Source organism: Trachemys scripta, chromosome 4 (assembly GCF_013100865.1).
Source record: "Trachemys scripta elegans isolate TJP31775 chromosome 4, CAS_Tse_1.0, whole genome shotgun sequence".
Classification (NCBI taxonomy): domain Eukaryota; kingdom Metazoa; phylum Chordata; order Testudines; family Emydidae; genus Trachemys; species Trachemys scripta.
In genome coordinates, this window is record NC_048301.1 from 44,227,953 (window position 1) to 44,250,231 (window position 22,279).

Below are 22,279 nucleotides of genomic sequence, written 5' to 3' on the forward strand. Positions count from 1 at the left end.
CTTCAATCTCCCTGGACATTCTATAATAGATTTTTAAAGTAGTCATACTTCAACAAAAAACCTTCAAAAACAGACTTCAAAGAGAAACTGCAAGAAATAAAATTTATTTGCAAATTTAACACCATTAATTTGGACTTGAATAGGGACTGGGAGTGGCTGACTCACTACAAAAGCAACTTTCCCTCTCTTGGTATTGACACCTTCTCATCAATTATTGGGAGTGGACTACATCCATCCTGATTGAATTGGCCCTGTCAACACTGGTTCTCCACTTGTAAGATAACTCCCTTCTCTTCATGTATAATAATGCCGGCATCTGTAATTTTCACTCCATGCATCTGAAGAAGTGGGTTTTTTACCCACAAAAGCTTATGCCCAAATAAATCTGTTAGTCTTTAAGGTGCCACCAAAATCAAGAATTGCCTCTCCTCTTGTGGGTTCTAGGACTAGCTGCTCCAAGAAGCAGTCATTTAAGGCGTCAAGAAACTTTATCTCTGCATCCTGTCTCAGGTGATATGTACCCAGTCAATATGAGGATAGTTGAAATCACCCATTATTATTGAGTTTATTTTTATAGCTTCTCTAATCTCCCTGAGCATTTCACAATCACTATCACCATCCTGGTCAGGTGATCGATAGTATATTCCTACTGCTATATTCTTATTATTCAAGCATGGAATTACTATCCATAGAGATACTATGGTACAGTTTGGTTCATTTAAGATTTTTACTTCATTTTACTCTATACTTTCTTTCCAATATAATGCCACTCTCTCAGCAGTACGACCTATTCTGTCCTTCCAATATATTTTGTACTCTGGTATTATTACTGTGTCCCACTGATTATCCTCATTCCACCAAGTTTCTGTGATGCCTATTATGTCAATATCCTCATTTAATATGAGGCACTCAAGTTCACCTATCTTAGTATTTAGATTTCTAATAGTTGTATATAAGCACTTTAAAAAATTGTCACTTTTTAGCTTTCTGCCATTATGTGATGTAATTGAATTGGATTCTTTTTCATTTTACTGTTTTTCATCAGATCCTACCCATATTTTATCATCTTCCATCCTCTCCTCCTTACTAGGATAAGGAGAATCTCCATTAATAGAGCCTGCCCTAAGGGATGTCTCTGTTGGAACTACGTGCTCCTCCAGACCTGTTGGCTTTCCCCCAGCCCTTAGTATAAAAACCACACTAAGACCTTTTTAATTTTATGTGCCAGCAATCTGGTTCCATTTCAGTTTAGGTGGAGCCCATCCTTCCTGCATAGGCTCCCCTTTCCCAAAAGGTTCCCCAGTTTCTAATAATCTAAACCCCTCCTCTCTACACCAACATTTCATTGAGCATTGAGACCCTGCAGTTCTGCCTGCCTAACTGGCTTTGACTTCAGAATTCTTTAAAACTGCTCTCAAAACCTACCCAAAACAAAACCATCAGAATTGTAAATTCAGTATTACCTGAAAATGTTTTGGATTAATGGCAAGCGCTCGATTGAAATCTTGGATGCACTTAGCTTGGTTGAGTTGCATTCTGCACAGTCCTCGCTGATAAAAAGCATCAGAATAATTTGAGTATACCTTGACAGCAAGAGTAAAAGCTTCATAGGCCTAAAAGATGACATAATGGTTTGAATTAATGTAATCTACTTGCACAATTGGAATCATAGACAGAATATCAACTTTTAAAACCCAGTAATATTTTTTCTTGTGTTTTCACTATTTTACTCCTACTTTTTTAAATTTTAATACAACATATGAGACAAACACAATAAGTGAAGTTCTGCCCTCATTTATTACTTCTTACTCCATTTTCTTCAGTGGGACTACATTGGTATAACCAAGGGCAGAATTTGACCTTTTGACCATAAATAATTAACATACTAAAATTATTTGCTACATTAGAGAACACCTAAAATGTGATTTCTTTAAGGTCCTTCTGCAAATTATTTTTTTTTTTCATACTGGAGTATAAAAACAGATTTTTCTGGGATATGCTAATGTGGTGGCAGCCACATATTCTAAAGGGAAAGTAATCTATTCCTAGTGGTCAGTGTATGCCACATCAGGTATTTCAGCCACTCTTGACTATCATTTATAACGGTCTTGGAAAAGGAGGCTAACGGGGTTATAAAAATAATGATGTGATACTACTATGTTTGGTGAGTCTCTCAACATTGTAATACAGATATAAGCTCTTGTCCTCACAACTAAACATCAAGCCAGATGGGGAATTTAAAGTGGCTATGATCTGAAGATTTAGAGATAACCTGAGCTAACAGATCCATTTTGGAGGTAAACCACAAAACAGAAGTACCATTCAGCTCAAATATTACTCCCTTCTCTATCCTACACAGAACAGTTAGTATGAGGGAAGTACCTATTCCAGGTGACATTTCAAATTTTAGTCATATATAATAGTGACACTTTGAATATACTGTAGATAACATTCACTGGTCTTCTGTGACTAAAGAAATTATTAATGTTTATATTGTTATTGTTGAAATAATGTCTGAAGCATGCTAGGCACTATTCAAAAATAGGATTCCTACCTAAGGATATCAGTCTAAGATCCAGTCCTGTAAACACTTATACATTTGTTTAGCTTTACCCATACGAGAGGAAGGTTGGCCTAATGCAGGGGTCAGCAACCGGCGACACGCATGCCAAAGGCGGCACGTGAGCTGATTTTTAGTGGCACTCTGCTGCCAGCCAGGGTCCCGGCCACTGGCCCCGCTCAGCCCGCTGCCAGCCTGGATGGACAGAACCCCGGGCCGGCAGCGGGCTGAGTGGGGCCGGCGGCCAGGACCCCACCTAGCAGGGGCTAGCGGACAGAACCCCAGATCGGCAGTGGACTGAGTGGCTCAGCCTGCTGCCCTTCTGGGGTTCCGTCTGCCCGCCCCTGTAAATGTAAGATGTATTACTGGCTCGCGAAACTTTAAATTAATGAAGACTTGGCACACCACTTCTCAAAGGTTGCCGACCTCTGGCCTAGTGGATAGGGTACTAAACTGGGACTCAGGAGCTCTGCATACATTTCTGGCTCTTCCATAGTCTTCTATGTGACCTTGGCAAGTAAATTTAGGCCTGGATGTAGCAAAGCAGGTAGGCATGAACTTTACTGTAAACATGCATAGGCCCATCTCTACTCAGCAAAACACTTAAGCACTTGCTTAGGTCCCACTGATGTCAATGGGACTTATGCATATGCTGAAGTGTTTTGCTGAATAGGAATGAACTTAACAAGTGCTTAAGTGCTTTCCTGAATCAAGGGTTTAATTTTTCAGTTCTTCAGTTCCCCACATGTAAAATGAGCATGATAATAATTTTCCCTTTCACCCACGCTCGTCTCTCATGTTTACATAAGAGTATAAGCTTTTCAAACTAGTGACTGTCTCTTATTGTGTTTTGGAACAGTGACTAGCAATGTACTCTGATCTTACTTGGGACAGCTAGGTGCTACTGAAATACAAATACATAATGATAACTAATCCTACTGAGGTCAAAGACATTATAAATGTGCATAAATGTTTGCAGGACTAGGCTCTAAAAATAGAATATAGGAAAGAATGGTGAAAAGAGATGCAACACTAATCAAAAAGGCACTCTTAAAAAGATTTTCTAATGTCAATTTTGTAACGCTTCAAAATGAGGGGAAGGCTAGGGTTGATAAGCTTTTTGAAGTTGGCATTATTAATATATAAAATGGATCCTACTCATATAAGGCCTGATCCAAAGCCCACTGAAGGAGTCCCATTGAATGCAATAGACTTCGGATCAGACTGTTAATGAGCAAGCCTGTAACTGTAGTTAAAAACATAGAAAGAAAAAAAGTCCTTTAATATTAAAATGCACCTAGAAAAATGTATTAAATTGCATAACAAAAAATACCTAGTTTAAAAAAGATTTATATCGTGTGTAAAATAAATGCCAAAAACTGAACTAGTTTAGGATTGGTTGGCTGAGGGATTTTTTTACCCTCTGTAAAAGTACAGCAATCAGAGAACTAAGATGCTATCCACAGCATGGTGTACTCTGCTTATAACAACAATAGTGAGAACATTAATGTACAGATAAGATATTCACGTTGATTTCACCGCCATTAGAAACACAGCAAAAGGTATGCATAACTAATTAAATATTATAATATTGGTATGGAAAAAATTGTTCACACATTTGCAAGAAGGTCTGATAAAAATTAAAGAGTAAAAATATGTAAAAAGTAGTGGAAAGTAACCTTTAAAATATTTTAAATTTTTAGTCAATCTTGTTTTCAGCTCTTAAAGCCACAACGCTAATATGTTCTAAATAATAAATACATACCTGTAATAAACTGACTTGCTCCATATAGCATAGGCCCAAAAAATAATAAATTTCTGCAGCCTCAAATGTATTAGGCAAGATTTTTGCTGAAGAAGTCAGCATCTTTAATGCTTGTTGAAAACTTTCCACAGCTTCCTGTAATAACAAAGGATATTATTCTAATACAGGGGTCGGCAACGTTTTGCATGTGGCTCGCCAGGGTAAGCACCCTGGCGGGCCGGGCCAGTTTATTTATCTGCTGACACGGCAGGTTCGGCCAATCGTGGCCCCAACTGACCGTGGTTCGCTATCCCGGGCCAATGGGGGCGGCGGGAAGCGGCGCGGGCGAGGAATGTGCTGGCCACGGCTTCCCACTGCCCCCATTGGCCCGGGATGGCGAACCGCAGCCAGTGGGGGCCGCGATCGGCCAAACCTGCCGTGTCAGCAGATAAATAAACTGGCCCGGCCCACCAGGGCGCTTACCCTGGCGAGTCGCGTGCCAAACGTTGCCGACCCCTGTTCTAATATTTGTAAAACACTGTTAGGGGAAAAAAAAAAAAAAAGGCTGAGTTTTAAAAGCGACATACACCGAATTTTTTTAATTGGGTTTGTGCCCTTTTCACTTTTTTATTATATGTAAAGAAGGCCTGGAAGGTACTTTTGTTTTTTTGGCCTTATACATTTAAGAAATGTGAAGGCTGCTCTTCCTTGGTTTTGCTGGAAGTTCTGAATTGCTCTAATTGAAGGTGTGGGCATGATTAAGTAGAACATTTTTTCAAAATGTTCATTAGTCATTGGTTTAAATAAGTGTTAACAAAAACAAAAAGTAGAACTTTAAGCAATCTAATAATCTCTTCCTGTTGCAGTTGCTTAGCAACTTTCAGTCTCTTGACTCTTTTGGAGGACTCTATCTTGGGAAGCAGCAACTCTGAAAAAGATTTGGAAATTCAGACCAGAAATAAGAAATAATATTTTAACAGTGAGGATAATTAACCATTGGAACAATTTACCAAAGGTCATGGCTGGTTCTCCATCACTGGCAATTTTTAAAATCAAGATTGGATTTTTTTAATATACATACTAGTTCAACAGACATTACTTTGAGGGAACTCTATGGCCGATGTTGTTCAGAGGTCAGAGTAGATGATCACAATGGTCTTGTAGTGGACCGACTGCCCCACTCCTGCAGAACAGGGGTTAAAAGCAGCCAAGGCCGGCTGATTGGGGAAGCAGCCACAGCTGTGGCCAGCTCAACTAGGACCCAGCTGGCCCTGATAAGAGGACTGTGGGCCAGAAGCTGGAGGAGTCTCTCTCCAGCCTTGGAGAGAGAAGGACCTGGCTGCCTGGGAGTTCAGGGTACAGGGATCAGAGCAGGGCTGGGGAGCGGGGGCTAGATGGTGACTGGCAGAGGAGCTGGGGAGCGGGGGCTAGATGGTGACTGGCAGTAGCCACTGAGGCAAGGTGGGTGAGAGGGTTGGGGGCTCCCCTGGGAGGGGAGATCCAGAATGTGGTGGGGTATTGCTGGGGCAGAACTCCAAGGTAAGGGGCACCGTGGTCCAGGAGGGACATGGGGGACCCTGAGGCAAGCGAGACATCGGCCAGCAGAGGGCGTGCCAAGTGCTGGACGAGCTAATTCCCAAGAAGACCAACAGGAGGCGCTGCGCCAGTGAGTCATCGTTTCGCTACAGGTCCCTTCTGACCTTGGAATCTATTAATCTTTGATGTCATAACTTGACTAATGCTCCAGTCAGCAGAGAATCTTCCAGTGAGACATCACCTAAATTTCTAAAGCAAACAAGCAAAACAAGCCAACAACTTTAAAAAGCCGAACCTTTTAGGCCTTCTTTACATATCTGGCAGATGCAAAAATCCCAAGGTGTCCCTTTCTTTTCAAGTCACATTTTAAATATTTGCTTTTGGGTTTTCTGTGCGAACAGTGATAAACTATGTATAATATTTAATTTATACCCATGAAACATCTCAGTTATAATACAATGGTTAAAGGCTAATCCCACAAATACACAGAGGTAATTTCACCCAAGTGAGTAATCTCACTCAATAAAGCTACACACATACATGTGTGATGGATGTGGAGCTATTCCGTAATAATTTATGAATACTATATGTTGACTTAGTTATTGGAATGTTTACTGTCTGAAAATATTGGTTTAATTTAATGGGGGACTACAAGGAGAAACAAACAGGAAGTTAAAGAATGGTACGAGATAAGCCAACGCTCAGAAAACACGAGAGTTACTAAGGGATAATGACAGAGCCACTGGTTTGGAAGACTGGCTCTATCTCCTGCTGAGCATACAGACTGGTTTGGTCCAGAAGGCAAGGCCAGAGCCTAGGTACTCAGAAGAACAAAAAGGGCTATAGCAGTTTTAAAAGGAAGACTTTCTCAAGAGAGTGAAAGGAGTTGTTTGGAGGAACCAGACTGAGGAACCAGACCATCAGGGGATGGTAAGCCTTTAGGTAAGACAAGGTGGGTGAGGTAATATCTTTTACTGGAGCAACTTCTGTTGGTGAGAGAGACAAGCTTTCAAGCTTATACAGAGCTCTATTCAGGTCTGGGAAACTAAGGCTATGTACACACTACAGTTTACATTGGTATAAGTTATGTTGCTCAGGGATGTCAATAAGCCACCCCCTGAGCAACGTAAGTTACACTGACCTAAGTGCCAGTGTGGACAGCGCTATCTTGGTGGGCGAGCTTCTCTCGCCAACATAACTACTGCCACTCGTGGGGCTGGAGTGATTAAGTTGATGGGAGACCGCTCTCCTGTGAGCTTAGAGTGTCTGCACTAACAGCGCTACAGCGGCCACTGTAAACTCTGTAGTGCAGCCATAGCCTAACTCAAAGTGTCACTGCTAAATACAAGACTTGACTAGATTATTTAACATAAGTAATTAACACATATTTCATGGACCATTCAAGGTGAAGTAGCCTGTTAACACCCCTCCTGTCATAGTAAGGAAAGGAGGGGGAGAAAATGCAGCTGAGGGCAGTTGTTAGTGGGTTTATAGATTGTTGTAATAAACCATAAATCCAGTGTCTCTACTCAGTCCATGATTTTTAGTGACTAGCAAAACTATGAATTTAAGTTTCCTTGCTCATCTTTTGAAATTGTTGTTTAGGTTTTCTTTGAGGATGAGGGCTGATAGGTCAAATATAGAGTGATCACTCTGTGAAAAGTGTTCACCCAGAGGTGATAGTGTTTTTGTCTTCTATCATTTTCCTGTGTGAGTTCACTGAAGAGTGTAGTGATAGCCTGGCGACACCCCCACATAGCTACTATTGGAGCATTTAATGCACTGAATGAGGTATACCACATGCTGTAATAGGCATGTTGGGGGGGGGGGGTGTTCATCATCATAGCAGTGAGATATGTCTGCAGGTTTTGCAGCTGTTGCTGTGGCAGTGTCTGGTGCCACCTTGAATTGATGTGTCCTAGTCTGAGGGAAGCTTGCTTCTAATGATGATCTTGGAGATGTTGGGGGGTGTTTGAAGGCCAAAAGGGGTTCAGAAAATATTTCTTTTGGAATGGGTTCCCATCAAGTATGGGTTGTAGTTGTTTGATACCCGGTATGGGTTCCAGTGTGAGGTGACAACTGGGGTGTGCAGTCAGAGGGGATTTTATTTCTGAACTGAAGTAAGTTCTCTTGGGATATTTGTGTGGCCTGGTCCATGATGCAATCTACTTCTCTGGTGGAAAGTATCAGAGGGGTAGCTGTGTTAGTCTGGATCTGTAAAAAGCAACAGAGAATCTTGTGGCACCTTTAAGACTAACAGATGTATTGGAGCATAAGCTTTCGTGGGTGAATACCCACTTCGTCATTCACCCACAAAAGCTTATGCTCCAATACATCTGTTAGTCTTAAAGGTGCCACAAGACTCTCTGTTGCTTTTCTCTGGTGGAGTGTCCTTGTTTAGTGAAGGCAGTTGTAAGTGCATTAAGGTGTATATCCCGCACTTTCTCCTCGGAGCAAATTCTTTGGTATCCCAGTGGTAGGACAGACATGCATATAGACGGTTTGTTGTTTTAAAATCTCTCTCTATAAATGCTTTATTCCTACTGTTAAAATAAACAATACTTTGGTTTTAAGAAGACTGTTTGGTCACTGTATACCACTGGTCACATACACCCGAAGGTGCCAGAACTCAGTCAGACCTGATCAGCAAGCATGGTCGATAAAGGGACCATTCTAAGAGTCGGAGAATTGCAGAATTCCACTCTGGAAGAGGTAAAGGCACAAGGCTTGACATCTAAGATGGTGCACTCAGAGACCAGAAAGGGGATAGTGGTACAGATAGACCGGCAACCATGACAGCATGTTTTCAGGATCTATTCCTAATGACTAGAGTACCCTTATGCTGAAAGTTACTAATGGCTGCCATCAAGGGACCGTTGATCCAAAAACTATCACAGCCATGGTTAAAGCCAATGGATGAGCTAATCACCTTTCTCTCAGGTGCAGTATAAGGAAAAAATTAAGCCCCTTTTCTGTGGTGAAATAGATGTAATAATGGAGGCTACTGCCTAAGACACTAGGCTTTATGATGATATGGTTCAAGGGGTTTTGCCTGGTGGAAACACAGGATGTAAGTGTTTTGTTTCTGCAACCTATGTGCATGTGTGTGCAATACAGGAGAGAGCCAGAGAAGCAGTTATGAGCATGATCCTGAGACAAAGCAGAGGGATGGAGCTTCTTGGACACAGAACTTGCTAGAGAGGCAGACTTGGGGATTTCTGAACAAGGAAACTGCCAGGTACAGTTTGTTTCTAGTGTGTTTGAGGAAACAGGGCTTGCTGTACATTCTTTGTAAATAAACAGGATTGCATCAAAAGAAATGCCTGACTTGTATCATCTATTTCTCCTCCTAATGAAAATAACCCTGCAAGGCCATGATTATTGTCTAACTGCTTGGGTCAAAGGAGCAACAGTATGATATTTCTACTGGTAACACACAATGGGAAGCAAGTACTGTATTCACAAGGCTGAAGGACTAGTTATACAATAATCACTCTGAAAATTCTTGTACATTTGTTCTACAAATATGAAGCAACCAAACTTTTGTATTGCCTCTAGCTCAATTAGATATTACAGTATCTGCACACTGCTTTCTTTTTATGTTTTGAAAAAAGCAACATTATGAAATTTAACTGAACTCCAGCCTACATAATTGTTTCTTTTAACTAAACTTTACATGGTTTTAAACAACACTGCTTAATACTTACTGAAACATTAGTGCAGGAGCATTAAGCTTAAAAGAGTGTTACTATTCCCTTTTGTAATGTAAACATTGACGTTCAGGGTCCGGGAATATTTGATAAAATGAGATACTCTGTAAAGCATCAAGGCTATAGAAACCAAGACACTGTATTGCTTGGCATTTTACTGTAAATAGTTTAGAAAGAATTTTCTAACCTTGGTTTTCTTGGCTTTCATTTGTATTTTTCCTAGCAGAACAAACATGGAAGGCGCAGGCTGATTTGCAATAACCTCAAGTAAGCACTCTATAGCGTTACTGTGATTTTGACAAAATGACTGAACGAGCGCTTGCTGAACAGGAGAGGTTTTAAAGGATACTGAAAATAAGAAAAACAAACAATGGTCACAATATTATATTATTTCACACTGCATGTTCTAAATATAAGGTAGTTTCATAGGATAAACAAACTTTACATTGTTCAAAAATCCATGAGACTCCAAAGTTGTTTGCTTTAACTGCCATACCAAAACAATTTTTAAGAACTGAGTTTTAATCCTTTCACATCAAAGCCTGGAGTAGAAAACTTCAACTATAAGCAGCAAAGTTAGAGTCAAATCATGGGCATCTGCAAACTTCCCCTCTTCAAAGAAAGAAAGGAAAAAGACAACTCCAAACAATTACACAGGCATTGCTGAGGGGTCAACGGAACAACAGAATCATCCCCCACTGAGGGCATGGGGCACTTGTTCTACCATTCTGAGACCACTATTACAACCCACAAGGGTTATTATAGCCATTGTAGTATTTTACCTTACAGGTGTGTTATGAAGTTTAATGTTTGTAAAGCCATTTGATATCTTAGTAAGCAACGTCCTAAGTAAATACAAAGTATAACCATAAATTCCACATTACGTTCTATTACCAATAAGTAAGGCTGCAAATTTGTCATGGAGGCCTGTGACTTCTGCAGCGGCTGGTGTGGCTGGCCCCGGGGCCGCATGAGCAGCCCCTGGGCCAGCCGCACTGGCCGCTGCTGGGGCAGTCTCAGGCCACTGCACCCCCTCCCCCAGCAGAAGCAGGAGTTTGGGTGTAGGAGGGGGCTTAGAGCTGGGGGTTAGGGTGCAGGAGGGGGTGAGGGCTCTGGGTGGTGCTTATCTCAGGGGGCTCCCCGGAAGCAGCGACATCTCTCGGCACCTAGGCAAAGGCATAGCTAGGGGTCTCGGCACGCTGCCTCCGCTTGCAGGCACCACCCCTAGAGCTCCCATTGGCCATGGTTCCCAGCGGAGTCGGTGCTCAGGGCAGAGGCAACACGCAGAGCTGCCTGGGCATGCCTCCATCTAGGAACTGAGGGAGGGGGATGTCACTGCTTCTGGGGAGGCACAGAGCCAGGTAGGGAGCCTGCCAGCCCCACCAATCCTCCCCCTCAGCACCTGCGGGTTTCCTGGGCTGTGCACTGCTGCCCAGCAGCAGCAGGGGTCTCGGGCCACCCCCGAGCAACCCTAGCACCCTCGGGCTGCCCCCACCCCAAGATCTAGTCAGAGGTCTATAGTACATGTCATGGACAGGTCACGGGCCGTGAATTTTTGTTTACTGTCCATGACTTTTACTAAAATGTTACTAAAACATAGCCTTATTTATAAGTCAAAATATAAACATAAACAGTACAAGTAAAGAAAGGTAAGTGAAAAAACTGCAAGCAACATAAGGAAGTGTCACAGTTCCTTATAATAAATTACAGTAGTTAAATTACTCCTTACATTGGGGCTCAGATACCATGGTTAATAAGAACGTAGACAATTAAACTGACTTTACCGTCGCCCATTTCTGCTACTTGAAGAATACAGAAGCTTGCAAGTTTATATTCCTTCATCTCAATTAAATATTGTCCCCTGTAACAAAAAATTTTTGTTGTATGTAATTTGCTCATTATGAAACCATTTTTTCAGGCTGAGATTTCTTATTTAAGCAGTATTTTAAAAGTACAAATAATGCAGGAGTAAGTAAAAGTCTAAAGTTTCTAGTAAGAATCACATCTCCAAAGGAATACCATCCAGGTTTTTCCTCTTGTTCCTTCTGCACATACTTTTTTAAAACACTATCACCAAGAAATTTTAAAAATGTATAGCTATTCAATTGCAAGGCTCACAAAAAACACATTTTCTGTGGGCTCCACAGCAAATAGAGCACACACTACCTCTAGAACTATGCAAATATTAATAACGCTATTTCTAAAATCAATGTTGTTTTGCCATAGAGTGGTTGTAGGTAAATTCAATCTGATTCTGAAGGCCAAGCTAGGTTTCTTTCTTTCCCATGCATCACCATTAGTAGTAAATATACTTGCAAGCCAAATCAGGCCTTCAGAGATACCGGCACAACCCCACTCTTGCTATTGGGGTAACAGAGGTTGGATTGACAAACTTAGTAAACAATTATTTTGTTGATGAACAAGAAGGACTAACTTTTCGCTCATTCCCTCTTAAGTTTGTTGCAGCTCTATAGTACTGATAAGAGTAAAAAGCAGTAAAAATTATTATTGTTCCTAAAGTAAGCAGAGAGGACTTGAAATGCACACAAGGAATATTGATTAAGACTACAATTTCATATATTTACTATTTAGAGTACAGCCTCACTTTAAGTCCTTAATGTGAGTTTTAATTGATGCATAGAGCAGTGAGTGGGCCTTCTGCACTGAGATGAGATGACAATGAGATGTCCTCACTTTTTTAACATTTCCTACAGTTTATTTGGTTCCCCTCAGATGAAAACTGGCTTATCTGTTTGACTTACCTTTCACTAATTTGGGAGGAGTGGAGTAAAGGAATTAGTTCATGATTAAAAATGTATTTTATGTATGCATTAGGAACCATATGGATTCATTAGTCAATACGTCAGTTCTCACAGAGTTTTGGAAATCCACACCAGCCAAAGGAGAGTTTCTCAAACTGCACATGCCTGTAGTGACAGGCAGGATTTAGATATGCCAAATGGTGCACTGGTTCTAGAGACAAGCCGTAAGAAGCTTGTATAAAAACCACCAACTCTGCAGAAAATACTAAGGACATTCATGAACAGTCTGGGAAGCTCAGATTTGGCTTCTGAGATCAAATAAAGACCAGAAAAGGAAAGAAGAGCAAATGGTGGTAGAATCTTGAGATTCTCCAAGTATATATAAAAAAGACTAGGAGAGGGAAGACCTTTAGTAAAATTATTTTCTGTGAAGACAGAAACAGATTTACAGAGAAAATGAGTGAAGCTAAACATAAATGGAGCTTTTGGGCTAAGCTGGAGAGAACAGCTAAATATCAGGTTTGAAATATTTACTCTCTCTGAACTCATAGGCTCAAGCCTAGGGGAAAGGCTGGACTCAGCACTTCACCCTTATTTTACTGTGTCGTTTCTTCAGATAGGACACGGAAATATTTATCCACTCTGAATGGGCATTTAAATTATTAATTTAGAAGAGTATAGGTGTGCCCTGTTGTCACTGTTCATATTCACACTCCCCCTTCCCCATACCTTGCATGTACTTTGTCATGCTGCATCCTGTATATCATGCTGGATCCTTCTCTCCATACCAGAGGTAACACCAGTGAGGTACTACTACATGGATATAATTTGTAAAGGATGAAAAGTGCTTTTAAATTTTATTACCATCTGATTATTATCATTAACTAGGCTTGTTTAGTAGATGTGTTACTATAGTTGATGTTTTTACTGTGTTTCAAACAACAGTTGTAAAGTGGAATACTTGTTAAGTTCTAAATGATAATTTTCCTACCTTATTATGCATAAATAGGATTCAGTGGGATAAAGATGAATGGCTCGATTTATATCTCTTAATGCATGCTGTAAATTGTGCACCTGTTATTTACAAAAAACAATTCAGGTACTCGTACATACTCTTTAATCACGTTTTCTACCCCACTGAGTGTAAAACAAAATATTTGCTAATGAGCTTCTGCTTTACTTATCTACCAACATCCAATTTCAGGATTTTCTATTCTCCCTACATCTAATGGTGACACTAAAACAAATGCCTAAAACACCACAGAGATCCTTAATCCTGACAAAAGATACAAACATGCAAACTTTCTAAACTATTTTTATAATATTTTACAAAAGCTTATCTATCAATCTTACCTCTTACTACTATTATTTTATCCATTCCACTGTTTGAGGATTGATTGATGGCAAGGTAAGGCCCTAAAAAGCCCATAGAGCTCTAAATATTCAGCTCATGGAGGAAGGCTTTACAACTAGTTACTACAGATAGGATTATCTGTTATTGCCTTTGATCCCAACCCTGCAAAGATTTACATATGTGCTTTTTATGCATTGCACATAATCCCATTGAAATCAATATGGGTACTTATTGTCCAAAAAGTTAAGCATGTAAGTCTTTGAAGGACCAGGGCATAAGAATCTATTAAAATGTTTTTCATAGCAACTATAAAATGTAAATGTAGTATTATAATGATATAAAAGACCAAAAAGAACAAAATACCTGATGATATGCTTGAGCTCTACAAATATAAACTCTAACGTTTGTGGGATCAACTTCAATGGCTTTAGAGAACTGTCGAATAGCTTCATAGTAATGATCCAGATGTAACAGTAATATCAAGCCAATATTTATGTAAGCCAAGGCAATACCACTAAAAAAGAATAAAGATTATCTTATTTTTCATTTGGTCATACAATATAAAATACTTTGTTGTATACATCAATGTCCAATACAACATGTTTCATCTAATTACTTTAGTATTATAAAAACACATCTGTAAGCAGTCAAAAGGTAGGCTTTGAGTTACACCTATTTGCTTGCATAACACACATCAAATGCTTTACTAATTCCCTTTTTAATTCCCTTGAACAGTGGTAGCTGTATATATGCATGATTAGTGACTTCTCCAAAACATGGACTGCACCTTTTTTGGTGGATGTTTATTAGAAGGCTGAGATATGCAAGTCCAGTTTCATCAGCATTCCTCTGATTTCCTCCTAGATCCCTGTCTGTCTGGTTTCAAGGCTGAATTTAGTACAGAGGGTTCATTAGTTTCTTTGGTTGTTGATTTTTTGCCACCACGTCTCCATTCTGATGTTATTCTATCAGCTGCCTTTGATGCTAAAGACCATGAAGTGCCACTGCCCCCCTGGGGTATTGTGAAGGGGTTGACTCACCACTGGCACCACCTTGTGGCTGGGCATGGCATAGCAGCTCACTCCCCACTGGGCGTCTCCTGCCGATGGCTGCTTCGCCTCTTGGTGGCCTGCTTCTTCCTGTGACTTGGCCCGCCAGTCAGATCACTTTAAAGTCTCTCTCTTTCCCAGGTAGTCCATGAACAAAAAGCAAGGGGAATTAATAAGAAATAGAGGGGAATGATTCCCTCTCAGGATGCGTCAGAATCTGGTCCTTCTTTCCCTCAGGGAGTGGCCTTCAGGCAAGTGGTCATCTGGGAAGCTCCTGCCTTCAGTCAGCCCTTTCCTCAGGAGCTGAAAAAGGCTGAAGATCTACTGTCTTCCCTGGTCCGCCAACATCTGAGCTGCTCTGTTCCCCTTTTAAGCTCCTCCTCCAACCTATGCATGCCTTGCAAGTGTGATAGGACTGAACTGTCTAGGCCCAGAGCAGCTCCTTAGCCCCTTGTTGTCCAGTATGGAGTTTGTATACCTCATTGCATACCCTCCCACTCCAGATGGTATCTGGAGAACCAGAGCCAGCGGACTGTCTCCGGTGCCCCCAACTCCAGGGTGACAAAAATCAGCATTTTGGTGAGCTCTTCTCACTCTGTGCTTGCAGTTCAGATAGAGTACAGGGTGTTCCTCTCCATTTGTTTCCTGGGACAACATTTTGCTTAGTCTCACTTCTGAGGCATCGATTTGCAAAATGAATTCTTTTGAAGAAGTCAACACTGAGCAACACAGGCTCTTTGAAGAGGTGGGTTTTCAACTTCTGAAAGGCTTTTTCACAGGCCTCAGACCAGTGAACCTTCTTGGGGCTACTGTCCTAATTAGGTCTGTGACCTGGGCTGCTATGATCGAAAACTTGGTACAAATCGGCGGTAGTAACCTTACAGTGCCAAAAATCTTTGGACTTGTTTCTTCATGGTTGGGATAGGGCATGCTTTGAAGCCTGGACTTTGTCTAAGAGAGGCTGGATCTGGCCCTTCCCCAAAGTATATCCCAGGTAGGTTGTCTCTTCTTTTCCAATCTTAGACTTGGCTGGGTTTGCAGTTAGCCTAACCTCCCATAGGAACCACAGTACAGAGGCGACTTGAGTTAGATGCTCCTCCCAATCTCAGCTGTGGATGTCCACATCATCTAAATAGGCTACTACATATGAGCCAGGTGGTTGAAGAAGTTGATCCATGAGCAATTGAAACATTATTGGGCACCATAGCGGCCAAAAGCATAGTCCTAAAATCACTGAAGCCGTACAGCATGGCGAAGGCATTTTTGTCCCATGATTCTGGTGAAGTGGGATCTGCCACCATCCCTTGGTTAGGTCTAACAAGGTGATATATCAGGCCTCACCCAGTTGGTCTATTATTTCATCAACTCAGGGCATGGAGTAGGCATCAAATTTGGAAACAGCATTGACCTTTCTAAAATCTATACAAAACCAGATAATGCTGTCCAGCATTCAAGCTTTGGTACAGCTGCTGAGGGATTCTTCAGTGATCCCTGGTTCCAACATTGCATGGACCTTTTGCCAAATGGCCTCATGTATTTTTGGGGAGAGTGGTCATGGGTTCTCCCAGAGAAGTTGCCCAGGATATGGTGCATGAAATGAATCCGCCCCAGCTGGGAGGTAAACACTGTCAAGAAAACTTTTACTAGGCTTCTTACTTGTACCCTCTGTTCCAGGCAGAGGTGTTCCCCCATCTGTATATTGTCTGGGATCAGTGAGGTGGACCACTTGGGGCCCCAGCTCAGGCTCAGGGGGATAAGGAGTGATAAATAAGCTCTCCCACTCCTTCCATGTCTTCAGAATATGGTATCCTCTTGTAAGGTTGCCTGATTTAGTAGTTAACTGGCCCAACTTGGTGGACTACTTCATATGGCCCTTCCCATTTAGCAAGTAAGTTGGACTCTGCATTCGGGAGTAGAAGTACCCAATCACCCAGATTAAATATGCATTCCTTTGTTATAGGCTTGCTCCTGGGTCCATTGAGCACTGAGGAGGTTTTCTTTTGCAAAGGTCCATTGGATTTCAAGCCTCTCCCAGAACTTCCAGTATGTACTATATAACATTCTCCATCTTAGCAGCCTGCTCCTCCCCATATCTCATGGACTAGGTCAAGAATTCCCAGAGGTTGTCTCCCATATAAGAGTTCAAATGGGAAGAACCCAGTAGATGATTGTGGAACTTCTCAAACAGCAAATAACAGGGGAGAAATCAGCTGATCCTAGTGATGGGGGTCCTGAGCAATAAACTTCTTTAACATCCTTTTCAGGATCTAGCTAAATCATTTAACCAGCACTTGCGGATTGTAATCAGAGGTCCATAATCTTTATTTTTAGTAGACCACACACCTTCTTCTGAAGCTGAGATGTAAAATTGGTGCCTTGATCAATGAGGATCTTCTTAGGTATCCCTTCTTTGGCAAAGACAATTAGCAGCTCCGCTGCATTAGTCTTTGCATTAGGGCTGTGCAGTGAGATTTCTTTGGGATAGTGGATGGCGTAATCAACTATAATTAATACATGTTTATACCCAGCTCACTTTTTTTCATAGCACCCCCTGAGGTCCATCTTATCCTGTTGAACAGGATGCCTACTATGTGGTGTCAGGATGTGGTCTCAAACCCTGGTCCTGAACCTAGATCCACTGGGGAAGCGGTCTTGGCTGTTGCGCCATGCCAACTCATCCAATTATCAGGGAATTCGCAGACTTGGGTGGACCAGCTATCAGGATTCTGCAACCTGCTTCCTGACTGGCCACATCATCTTGACCCGGATTGGTTGGTGACCATATATAAACTTCCTGCTTCCTTTCGAGCCTTCTCTGAGCAACAAGCCATTGTCTGCTAGTTGCTCCTTGGACTCTGCCTTTCTGCCTCACCTGACCCTGCCTTGCTGCATTGCCTGACCTGAGTGATCCCTATGCATGACACCCAGAGACCTAGCAATTGGAGTCATAATGCTATGGTAGGTCCCCTGCAACTCTGGAGCAAGATGATAAAATCTTAGATTTTCTGAAATCTTTCTAATGATGAGTAGATCCTTGCTACCAAGGTGTCTATTTCCATCCCCAGATGGGTTATTCTGGTGAATGGAACCAGGGAGCTTTTCTTGGCACTGATGATTAAGCCATGCTCCAGGAGGAGATTCAACATTCAAGATGTGACACAGTGTGTTGCTAATTGCGATGGAGCTCTGATCAGAATGTCATCCAGGAAAGGGTACAGGTGGGTCTATCACCTGAGTCTGGCAACTATCCCTACAAACATCTTTCATAAAATAACCAGGGGAGCCAAGGACAGGCTGAATGGAAGTGTTCAGTACATTTCTTACCATAAGCAAACCTCAGAAGTATGAGGAGACATGATCTGATGGAGATATGCATCCGTTAGATCTACTGAAGTCAAGAAGTCCCACTGAGACAGGGTTGACACCACAGAGGCCAGTGTCTTCATCTCAAACTTCATTTTCTTCATCCACTTGTTAAGCCTTTTGAGGTCAGCAATAGCTTTGATACTAGTCCCCTACCTCTGCCCCCATCCTGTGCATTTCTGCACAATTAAAAAGATGTAGTAGAACCCAGAGTATATAGCTGCCAGGGATGCTTGGAGAGTGGTGGAAGAGGCTTCAAAATCCTTTCTGAGAGTAGCCTCCATCTTTCTAATCATGGAGTCCTTAGAGTAGATCTCCTCTTCTGAGGGAATAACCATATCTCTGGTGAAGGATGCTACAGTGGCGTCTACCTTTGGTAAGTCAGCAACAGAGCCCTTTGGTTCTTGAATGTTATATAGCCTGAGGTGACTCTTGTTAATGTCTTATCAGGCTTGTTCCACCCATCACTAATCACTTCCTTGAAGGAGGAGTATTGCTGCCTCGGGAAGATTTTGAGGGGAGAAACTTACTCAGGCTTACCCACAGGAGCCTGCTCAGGTTGCATTTGAAGCCTGGAAACAATCTGATTGCACATAGTTTGAGATGTCTTGGAAGTGGAAAAAAATCTTTCCTGCATTTTCCCCCCATCCTGTTTCAATTCAGAGTCAGACAGCTTACCTTCCTTGGTGGAGGATGAGGAGGAAGAGGAGCCAGAGGACTCATACTTCCTAACTTTCTGTGCTTTTTCTTTCCCTTTTTGTTCCTTTTTAATTTTTTTTAACTTTTTTGTGCACTTTGGGATTATAGAAGCCCTGCTGCAGCTCTGATGAGGCCTTTTGCCGTTTGCCTTCCTTAGTGCCTGGAGCCCCTTCAAGAGGTCCGTCTCAGAATCCTCCCTACTGTGTCCAACCCCCTGGGAGGGGGAAACTCCTCAGTCAGAGCCTTCTGGGTCATCTTGGGAGGGAGTGGGGCTGATTAGAAGGCCTGTTTCTTTGCTCAGGGTGCTTGGGACCCACTTTACAACTTGGGGGATCTGTGGACCCACAGAGTCCCCTCTTTGTTGTGCAGGGATCCCTTGGGACTTACCCCCTTTGAGTGGTCTGGGTCCTCCTTGCTTTTAGAGCTTCTCCCTGCTCTGCACTGGGGTTCCTGGTCCATTTTCCTGCAATGGAGTCATGGCTGCCTTGATGAGTTGGGGACCCTACCTGCCTGTCTGACTCGTAGCCCTGAATCCTAACAGAGATAGGGACAGAAGGCTGGGTGCAAAGTGGGCACCACTCACCCTGCCTTACAAACAGAGCACTGTTTGGCTTTAACCCTGTGCTTTCTTGCTCGCCACACCTGCAAGGGACAGAGGAGCCAGCAGTGAGACAATGAAGCGGAGGCCAGGAGGGGGAGGAATGTTGGAGTGGGAGACTGCTGTCTCTCCAGGGAGGGGGAGGAATGTCTCTGACCCAGGGAGGGGGAGGAATGTTGGAGTGGGAGACTGCTGTCATCCCTGCCCAAAATCTGGGTAGAAGCAGCTCAAATTGCAAGGTAAGAGCAGGAGCAACAGAAACTGCCATTGTCTGTTGGCATGGAGCCAGAGACTCTGGCAGCAAGCAGGAGCAGAGGGATGTGGAGCCAAAACACTGATCTGTCTCTGTGAAGCTGCAGACAGAGGTGAGAAGCTCAGATGTCCAGAATTGTGGGAGATGGTGGGATGCAGAAAATATGTATAGTTTTCCAACAAATAAGAGGAAGAATAATATTGCTTAAGGCACTGCACCGGGATGCAGGAGACCCTATTTCATTTTTAGCTGTGGCACAACATTCTCTGTGATCTCTGGCAAGTCAATGAGGGTGGAATTTTCAAAAGGTGCCCTTAAGTCACTTAGACACTTTTGAAAATCCCACTCTTAATCTCTCTGTTGCTCAGTTCCCTATCTCTAACATAGGAATAATAATGCTTTCCTGTTTCATAAAGGATAAATTCATAAATGTTTAAGTCTACATTGATAAGGGTCATAGCAGTACTTAGACAAACAGACATAGATTGATGGATATGAACATAAGTTTTCCCCCTTAGCTAATTCAAAGTGGTATACTCTATATTAAAAGTCCAATCACCTGTCCAGAGCCAGTGCATTTTCAAAGTCACAGATTGCGAGTGACCATTGACATTGTTCTGAATATAAGATCCCACGGTGAATGAAAGAACTGAGATTTTCAAAAGAGTCATTGAGGAGCACTGGGGGAAAAAATATATTTTAATTGTAACTTTTCAATATTCACATTTAAATTTTAGTTGTTTATTATATAGCTTATCTGCATATTACTTTTATTCTAGCTTTCTTAGTGTTATATTTAATATCATAAGTGAAATATAAACTAACTGGTGGGACCACCATGCAAAGAAACCAGTTTATGTACCATGGAAAATGGTATGTATAAAATGGAGCAAGTACATACAAGTATATAATTATAATTCTTTATTACTTCTACTCTCAAATGATTAAAATAAAACAAAGGGGGAATATGGAAACAGTGGGAAATAACTGAAAATGGCTAACAGCCAATATCCAATACTAACACTAAATTAATACAAATTAAAAGGGACAAAGTGCAGAGTGAATACAGCGTCCCTGATCATCTTCGTTTACAGCCATTGACTGACCTATCCTCCAGGAACTTTTCTAATTCTTTTTTGAACCCAGTTATGCTTTTGGCCTTCACAACAACTCCTGGCAACAAGTTCCACAGGTTGACTGTGCATTGTATGAAGATGTACTTCTTTATGTTTCTTTTAAACCTGCTGCTATTAATTTCATTGTGACCCCTAGTTCTTGTGTTATGTGAAGGAGAAAATACTTCCCTATTCTCTTTCTCCATACCATTCAAGATTTTATAAATCTCTGTAATGTCACCCTTTGAGTCATCCCTGAAGCAGTTCCATACCCCTAATCATTTTTGTTGCCCTTCTCGGTACTTTTTCCAATTCTAACGTATCTTTTTTGAGATGGGGAAACCAGAACTGCACACAGTATTCAAGGTGTGGGCATACCATGGATTTACAGAGTGGCAGTATGATATTTTCTGTCTTACTATCTATCCCTTTCCTAATGGTTCCTAACATTCTGTTAGCTTTTTTTGACTGCCACTTCACACTGAGCAGATATTTTCAGAGAACTATCCACGATAGTTCCAAGACCTTTCCTGAGTGATAATGGCTAAATTTAGACCCCATCATTTTGTATGTTTAGTTGGGATTATTTTTCCCATATGCGTTACTTTGCACTTATCAACAGTGAATTTCATCTGCCATTTTCTTGCCCAATCACCCAGTTTTGTGAGATACCTTTGTAACTCTTTGCAGTTAGCTTTGGACTTAACTATTTTGACTAATTTTGTATCGTCTGCAAATTTTGCCACTTCACTGTTCACCCACTTTTCCAGCTCATTTATGAATATATTGAACAGCACTGGTACCAGTACAGAACTTCTCCCTTTCAGTATTGACACTAGGAAATAATACCAGAAACACTGAAGTCCTGCAGAGCTTTCTTTGGATCAATCTTTCGCAGTATGCAACCTCTGCAATAGAATGCTAACCAATTAGAAGGGTCTAGATGAACTGCAGCAGAAAAGTCTTCGGTTGCATTTTTATACTGCTGTCGTTTAGCATATGTTCTTCCTCGATATATCCTAGTACAGAGAAAATAATTTTTTTTTATTTACAATTTTCCATACAAAAATTATACTTACAGAATGAAGCCATATGAAGCTATCTACAATATCAATATTTGGATCATCTTAGCATTAATAGTACTTAATTTGTTTCTTTGCTGCATAGTCTCAAAGTAATTATCTGAAGAAAAAGTCAAAGGATAGAATAAGTGTTAATGGTACTTTTAGTGGTAGTAAGAGTTTTCTTTCTTTTGTCAGAAGCATTTTCTTTCTTGTTTAAATCAGTAGTGACAAAACAACTCTGAAAGGTTCAAATCCTGCCTATGGATTCATATGGGCAGACTAATGCACCAGCACAAAGCCCCACTGAAGTCGATGGGGCTCTGCATAACGGACCTTTGCACCTGCATGGAGCTTCACATGGGGCTCTGTGTGAGTGCAGCTGAACACTTGTGCAGAGCAATTTGCAGGACCAGACCCATACAGACTTACTCAGTTCACACTTCTTTAAAAGAAAAGAAATGGAGCTCTGCTT

The 22,279-nt window shown here is 41.6% G+C and overlaps 1 protein-coding gene across 2 annotated transcripts in view; it reads right to left on the bottom strand.

The window, feature by feature from the left end:
- Window positions 1–22,279, bottom strand: part of TTC6 (tetratricopeptide repeat domain 6) — a 163,091-nt gene that overhangs the window by 30,689 nt on the left and 110,123 nt on the right. For both annotated transcript variants that reach the window (XM_034769592.1, XM_034769591.1), the window contains exons 16-23: window positions 21,593–21,762; window positions 20,188–20,308; window positions 14,030–14,180; window positions 13,304–13,386; window positions 11,335–11,411; window positions 9,738–9,898; window positions 4,326–4,460; window positions 1,464–1,613 (exon numbers count right to left, since the gene is read on the bottom strand). In XM_034769592.1, the coding sequence (XP_034625483.1) occupies window positions 1,464–1,613; window positions 4,326–4,460; window positions 9,738–9,898; window positions 11,335–11,411; window positions 13,304–13,386; window positions 14,030–14,180; window positions 20,188–20,308; window positions 21,593–21,762 (1,048 nt within the window). The remainder of the gene's footprint in view (window positions 1–1,463; window positions 1,614–4,325; window positions 4,461–9,737; window positions 9,899–11,334; window positions 11,412–13,303; window positions 13,387–14,029; window positions 14,181–20,187; window positions 20,309–21,592; window positions 21,763–22,279) is intronic.